This window comes from Crocuta crocuta, unplaced genomic scaffold (genome assembly GCF_008692635.1).
Source record: "Crocuta crocuta isolate KB4526 unplaced genomic scaffold, BGI_CrCroc_1.0 scaffold64, whole genome shotgun sequence".
Taxonomy (NCBI): Eukaryota; Metazoa; Chordata; class Mammalia; order Carnivora; family Hyaenidae; genus Crocuta; species Crocuta crocuta.
The window spans coordinates 5,933,272-5,940,064 of NW_027530640.1; the positions used below are offsets into that span (position 1 = coordinate 5,933,272).

Below are 6,793 nucleotides of genomic sequence, written 5' to 3' on the forward strand. Positions count from 1 at the left end.
CCGCTGTCATTTTGCATTTCTGTGAGCGACTTCTTGCTGTGACTGCTGATACTCAAGTTCATGAACTCCCTTCCTAGCAAGGCCTGAACAGTGTCACTAGTGAGTTTGGTCAAGGATCTGAGCTCAGTGCTTGTTCTGTAATCTTTGAGAAAGTAGCAGCAGCTGCTCCGTGAACTGTGGGTTGCCGGTGGCCTACTCCCCCAGTCACAGGACCGAGTCACTATTCCAATTACTGTGTGTCGGGTACTCAGCCCTTCACATAAGTGCCTTTAAACCTCACACCTTCCTTTTTTTAAATTAAATACCATTATTGCACTCATTCTGCAGATGAGAACACAGGCACAATGTAAGTAATTTGACTAAATGACACAGCTGATGAATGGTAGAGGCTGGCACTAATGGTTCTAAAGCTCTGCTAGACTGCTTGTCCTCCAAAGACAGGCCTTCTGTAGCCTGAGGGGAAGTCAGCCAGGAAAGCAGGTGTTGAGGTCACCACTTGGCCCCTAGAGCTTGTGCCACCAAACTGCCTGTTTTTGTACCAGGTTGTTAATGGTTTTAATCACGTATGGCCCATAAAGCTTAAAATACTCTCTGGCCTTTTATTGAAAAGCTTACTCTTGTTCCGAGAGCCTTTGAATTCTCTCTAGTAGAAAGGCCTCGTTTTCCCTTCACCAGGAAATGGTAGAATTAGGTACAGCTCCACTTCTAGGAATTCCCTCACTTCTAAGGACACTTCCTGCTGTTCCAGAGCAGCAACTTTCCCAGTGTAGTTCAGCTTCTGGCCCAGGCTGTATCTTCTTACTCTTTTTCTTCTTTTTAAACGTTTGTTTATTTTTGAGAAAGACCGAGTGTAAGTGGGAGACGGGCAGAGAGAGGGAGACACAGAATCCGAAGCAGACTCCAGGCCCCAGGCTGTCAGCCCGGAGCCTGGTGTGGGGCTTGAAATCATGACCTCCGATATCATGACCTGAGCCGAAGTCAGACACTTAACCAACTGAGCCACTCAGGCGCCCCTCTTTTATTCTAACGATTGTTATTGCCTTTTAGGAACCAAAATTAAAATACTTAGAAACAATGCTAAATTGGATTCTGAGGCAGGGTAAAGAGCCTCGGAGTCTGGTGAACTGGGGCCCCCATACCCTTTAACCTGTGTTTCTTCACTGTCTGAGACAGCAAGAAATCTGCATCCCGAGCTTTGAACTTTTCGCCAGTGAGATAATGTGTTAATATAAAGCCATAGGGTTGTCGTGGTGAGTTGTGAGATGGGTAGGCATCCGGCAGGCCTAACAAAGGACAGCTGTGTGGTGAAAACTGCCTCCCCAAACGTGGTCCAGTTTTCTTGGGCTCTGTCCATATTTGTTCCCAGGACTTGCTGCATATTTGGGTCCTAGACTCTTGAGAGTCTGATGCAGCTGGGGACCTGAAGGTGTAAATGTACCCATCCTTCACCTCATTTAGTTTCAACAGGTTCAGGCACCAGGGGAGGGCCACTCCCTTGACAGGCCAGTAATCGGTCCTTTTCCCTCTACCCCAAGCTTCCTTGGGGAGATGGCTACCCTCTCCAATCTTTCTGGCTCCATTTTACCCCAAGATGTTATTTCTTCCTGGTTCCTTGACTCTTTTAAAGATAACAGCTCAAAAGCAAACTTAACTCTTTCTTGGCCCAGACCAGGCCCCGAGTCTGGGCCTGAATCCCCTGGAATGCTCTGAGAAGACCCTTTTACTGAAGTTCTGTTTTTGAATAAAATTGTTAAAGGCTGCCAGAAGGCTGTCTCTCACCAAAGGGCTTCCCTCTTTAAGCTGGGGGCCATGGAGCCCTGTGTAGCGGGCGATGGGGATGGGGTGGGGGTGGGGATATGGTGGGTTACAGCTCGGTACTCCTGTACGTGATCTGGGATGAATTTAGAGACCATTCTACCTGCAGAGATCTGTACAGAAAAGAATTTGGGTAGGGGCGCCTGGGTGGCCCAGTTGGTTGAGTGTCCAACTTTGGCTCAGGTCATGGTCTTGCATTTTAAAAAATTTTTGTTTAAAAGAACTTGGATACATTTATTCGTTTTTGAGAGAGACACAGCATGAGGGGGGAGGGGCAGAGAGAGAGGGAGACAGAATCCTAAGCAGGCTCCAGGCTCTGAGCTGTCAGCACAGATGCCAGCGGGACTCGAACTCATGACCGGCAAGATTGTGACCTGAGGCAAAGTCAGACGCTTAACTGACTGAGCCACACAGGCACCTCCTGAGTAAAGTCTCTTAAGAAAGGGACCACTGCTGTGGGCCTCAGTGCCTATAATCCATCCACTCGGAGCCTCCAGCCCCGGGTGTGGCTCCTCTTCTGCTTCCAGGACACAACCCCTTACTCATCTAGCCCTTCTTTGCCTCAGCACTGCCCTGCCCCACAAGGGCTTTTATCTCCGCGCTGTAGAAGGTGGCGAAGTGAACTCTGATTTGCCAACAAGGTCCCCGAGATGCAGGCCTCCCGAGTGTAGGGCCAGAAGTCTGTGCCAATTCCAGCCAGCAAAAAAGCAAATACACTTTGACCCTCCATTGAAGTTTTACCTGGAAAAGTTTTTCCATTTAAGACTCTTCCATTTTTTATTAGACATGTCCTGCTCAGGGGCAGCAAAAAAGTCTCCAGTTACAGCCGAGCCCTGATGGTCTCCTCTCCATCTGGGATGTGTTTGAAACTGCTCACGTAGCTACACCCTCTTTCTTTCATCCTAGGCACTCACCTCAGCGGCACAAAATCCCTGGCAGTTGTCAGCAGACTTCCCAAGCCATAAGCTATCAAACAGGCTTCTCATTTTCTTCTTGTAAATTAATCACTTGAACTCCCCACAAATGTCCTTGGCTGAGAAGCCTCAGATCTCCTCCCGCCGCACTGAGAGAACAAGAAACTGGAGCTCAGAGGGAAAGGACTGACGGCTGGTCCGTTAACCTAGACCCCCCGGCTCCTGCCTCCCAGCCGTTCTTTTCTCCTTATGGCTGAGGTTGCTAAAGGCTGCTTAGTCCTTTCTGCTGGAGGAAGGACTATGTCGTGTGCTTATTCGTTCAGCAAAACACTTGACCGTACAGAGCCCGTTGATTTTTATTTATTAATTTCAGGAAGAGGCTTTCACAACTATTCAAGGGCTATGGGAATGGCTGTCGCTTCAGCTTAGTGCTGTCTGGATGCGGCTTTCCTTTTTTTATATATATATATTTTNCTGCCGCTTTCCTTTTAAAACTTTTATTTTTGCTCCACACTGAACTTAAATGCAACTACAGAGGTAATGTAGACCTATGTTGGAATACTTCTCCGAACAGGAGTTCCTTCCGTGGGCAGTAAACTGATGCGACTTTTCCCTTGGGAGGAGGGGTGGCATACAAGATCGAGGCTTGAACCCCAAAGGCTTCTGCAGTGTTGTCACACTCACGGTGATGAATGATGCTTTCTTCCCCCCCGCCCCGTGCACAATGGAGCCTCAGGCCCTTTCCTTGCCTGGGGAATTGGCTAGTTTGATTCTGCTTGGAGTGGGGGAAGGCAGAAATGAAAGAGGAGGAGAAACCATCTTTGGAACTAGCAGTTTCAAAATCCCATTTGGCAGATCACGCCCTATTTCAGGGGAGGCTGGCACCGAGGCCACAAACCCAACTGTCTCTAGGACATCACGTTATTCAGTCTTTCGCTTATCTAATCAGATTTGTGTTCTTACCTAATGTTCACTAGGTGATCACATAGCTTCTTTCCCACTCCACAGATGTTCCTAGTTAAGCCCCTACCTGGAGTGATTCAAGATCCAAGCTTAGGGGTTAAGGGGAAGGAACAGAAACTAGACTGTTTCTCCAAGTTCCTAAAGTGCAAGCAGTGGGGTCTCCTTCGGGGCCCGGCTGTATGGTCTGTGGAGTCACACTCCGCTCCCCCGGTTCCAGCTCAGGTCCATCGTACCATCCTCTGCTCCCTCAACAAGAGGACTGGCGACCAGGCTGTCCTACATCTCCTCCACTTAACCCTGCAGAACAGACAGCCTCAAATACCCAAGCTGACGACACGGGCCTCGGAAAGAGGTTTTTAGGGAGATACCAAAGAATCCCGTTACATCTGTCCTGTTGGCTTATCCTTCCAGGTCTGAAGGAGGATCTGAAGTCCTATCAATCTTACTCATAAGTTACACCTTTGCCCCACTTTTATTAAAAAGTCCACGTCATTTAAGGAGTACCTGTACACCTCATGACTGCGGTACACACGTTTTCTTGTTCTAGCAATCTGCAGCTGCTCCTGCTGAAGCTGATGGGTGTTTTGTGCTTTTAGCGGTTTCTCAGCCCGAGGCCTGCTCACCTGGGGCTGCTAGAAGGCTCTGCTTTGCAGATGGCCCCAGTCACCTACTGGGTGGAAAGCTGTAATTCAAGGATCGGTGTGATCTGTCACCACCATCAAGCAATCCCACCGACTTAGGAGCCTCTGCTGACAACCCGTTCACATTTTTAAAAATAAAACCACCTATACTCATTCACTCTGTTCAGCCATAGTTCAAGTAAGTCCCCTATCAGTCTTGATTGCCCCTCCCCTGGGAAGAGGCAGGTAGGCCAGACTTTGAACTTGCCACTGGGTCCATTCTTCTAGTGAGATGATCTGGAGCAGATAGACAGTCCATCTGTTCGAAAGGGGGACCTGGGGGCACCGTTAGATCACACTTGCTGAAGCACCCTCCCAAAGAAGGGAGATAAGGGCCTTATCCAATTGCCTGCAACAGGAGATATTGGTGCTTCTTTCCTAGACAAGGCCGAAAGGGGTCAACACTATTTCTGAAGACCTCATTATTAGAATTCTATTTTGATTAGAGTGATCTCACTGAGCTATTTTGGAATCAAAGTGTGGCTAGGTGCCTGGTTTCCCTCAGTGGCTTCACGTGGCATTCAGAGGGAAGGAGAGGGTGGTGCTTTTCGCAAAATGGGTAAAGGGGTCCAAGCCAGTAACAGATTCACTCAAAGTCCAAATGAGGGATCAGTAAATACAACGTGCCTGAAAGGCAGGCCTTGAGCACATTCCTCTGGTAGACATTAACTTATTAAATCGACCGTGATTGCAAATATAAACTTTGCTCCCATCTCAACTGGCAACCATAAAAGAGGCGACTTTCAGTCTTTATAAAAGGAAGTGGGAACTGCCCCTGGATTTCAGGCTCCAACAACCTCCCTCTGTCAAGAATGTGGCACCTCAAACTCTTTGCAGTGCTCATGATCTGCTTGCTGCTGCTGGACCAGGTAAGAAGTGGGTGTACAGGGACTGTGGTGTGGAGGGGAGAGGCGGAAGGGGGGAATTAGAAGCGGAACTTGAGAACCAGACTCAGCCCTGAGGAACAGTCCTTCTGCTCTGAGTCTACAGCATCCTGGCGGTGAGCATTCTCCCAAGGTGTGCAGAAAGGTGTCACCTCTTCCATACCTGAGCTTAACTGATCTTTGCCCTACAGGTGGATGGCTCCCCCATACTGGAACTGAGTTCATCAAGGAGAAGGCCACGGAGAATGACCCCGTTCTGGAGAGGGGTTTCCCTCAGGCCCATCGGATCCTCTTGCCGAGACGATTCCGAGTGTATCACGAGGCTGTGCAGGTAACTCCAAAAACTCGGGAGAAGGTGCAGGGCAGATGAGCACACACACAGATCTAAGAATAGAGCTGGGAGAAGCGACTGCCCGGGCTGGAGCTGGGAGCTCCATGGATAATCCCTCAGGACTTGAGAACCAAGAACAGCTCCACAAGGTCAGCATCATAGGTGGTGCCTTTCCTTTGGGCAGTCTACCCCAAGGTGACACAGACCCAGCAAAGGAAGGGAGCGCAGGAGAGGCGGCTGTGGGCACTGCTAGACCTTGGTCTTAGAAAGCACCTTTTTTTTTCCCTTAGAAAAAGACGCTGTTCCCTCCGTGTGGCCCAGGAATGATGTACACACCAGGGGAGAAGAGGACAGCACTCACCTCCATCAATGCTCCGTTCTATGGAATATTGATTAACTGCATTTTGACTGGAGACACTTACGTGAAGCAGTCTTGTGTTTTTAATATTTAAAGACAGATACATGCTTTAAACTGGTCTCCGTTTCTTCTTAGAATGTTATGTCGATAAGCTGAACTAAACTTGTCAGTTTAGAGTTTATTTTTCTATGTATACTATTAAATGTCTCAAATTGAAATTTTCGCAGTCTGGAATTCAAGCTTTTGAGGGGAAAAAGGATTCATTTTGTATGCTACAAAAAAACCCCCAGCATTGCCTAATAACAGACTTCTCAATCTGGAAAGTGCAGTGAAAGTGAACATGTAAGAAATAAAGAGCACAATGATAGGCTGCACGAGAGAAGTTTAGGAAGAGCCGTGTTATCGGCCTTGGCAGGTTCACGAGCGGTGGCCCTGGATCCTGGCCCTTCGCTCCAGGTCAGAACTCTTCAGCGAGGCCTCAGAGATCGGCAGTGTCGGCACTTGCTACATGATGGTGGGCCCAAGTCTGGCCTAAGACTGAACAGGAGGCAGAACTGGAAGGAAAAACTCTAGTTTAATAAAACCACAAAAGCCCAGGCTCCCAAGAACAGCAGAAAAGACTCTTCTGAGTTCTGCTGGAGCAGGACGAACTATGATCTATGCAAAAGGACCCATGGCAGCAGGTTCAGGATTTCTGTCATCAGAAAAGGAGAGGCGGACTGGGGACCAGACTCTTCAAGCAGAGAAGCAGCAGACACTAAGATACAGAAGAGAAATTACATGAAAATGCAGAGTAAGAGCTGAAGAAGTTTAAAGAGCACAGTGTTTATAAACTTTAATACAGAAAA

General features: G+C 48.4%; 1 protein-coding gene across 3 annotated transcripts; it reads left to right on the forward strand.

Moving 5' to 3' along the window:
• The first annotated feature begins 3,209 nt into the window (after positions 1–3,209).
• Positions 3,210–6,093, forward strand: LEAP2 (liver enriched antimicrobial peptide 2). Of its 3 annotated transcripts, XM_077768620.1 has the most exons (5): positions 3,210–3,266; positions 4,240–4,511; positions 5,107–5,241; positions 5,448–5,587; positions 5,878–6,093. In XM_077768620.1, the coding sequence occupies exons 3-5, from the start codon at positions 5,185–5,187 to the stop codon at positions 5,912–5,914; spliced, it is 234 nt and encodes a 77-aa protein (XP_077624746.1). In that variant the 5' UTR covers positions 3,210–3,266; positions 4,240–4,511; positions 5,107–5,184; the 3' UTR covers positions 5,915–6,093. The 3 variants fall into 3 exon arrangements, with proteins under 3 accessions (XP_077624746.1, XP_077624744.1, XP_077624747.1); XM_077768618.1 differs by having other exon boundaries at positions 4,240–5,241; XM_077768621.1 differs by having other exon boundaries at positions 4,289–5,241.
• The last annotated feature ends 700 nt before the right edge of the window (positions 6,094–6,793 follow it).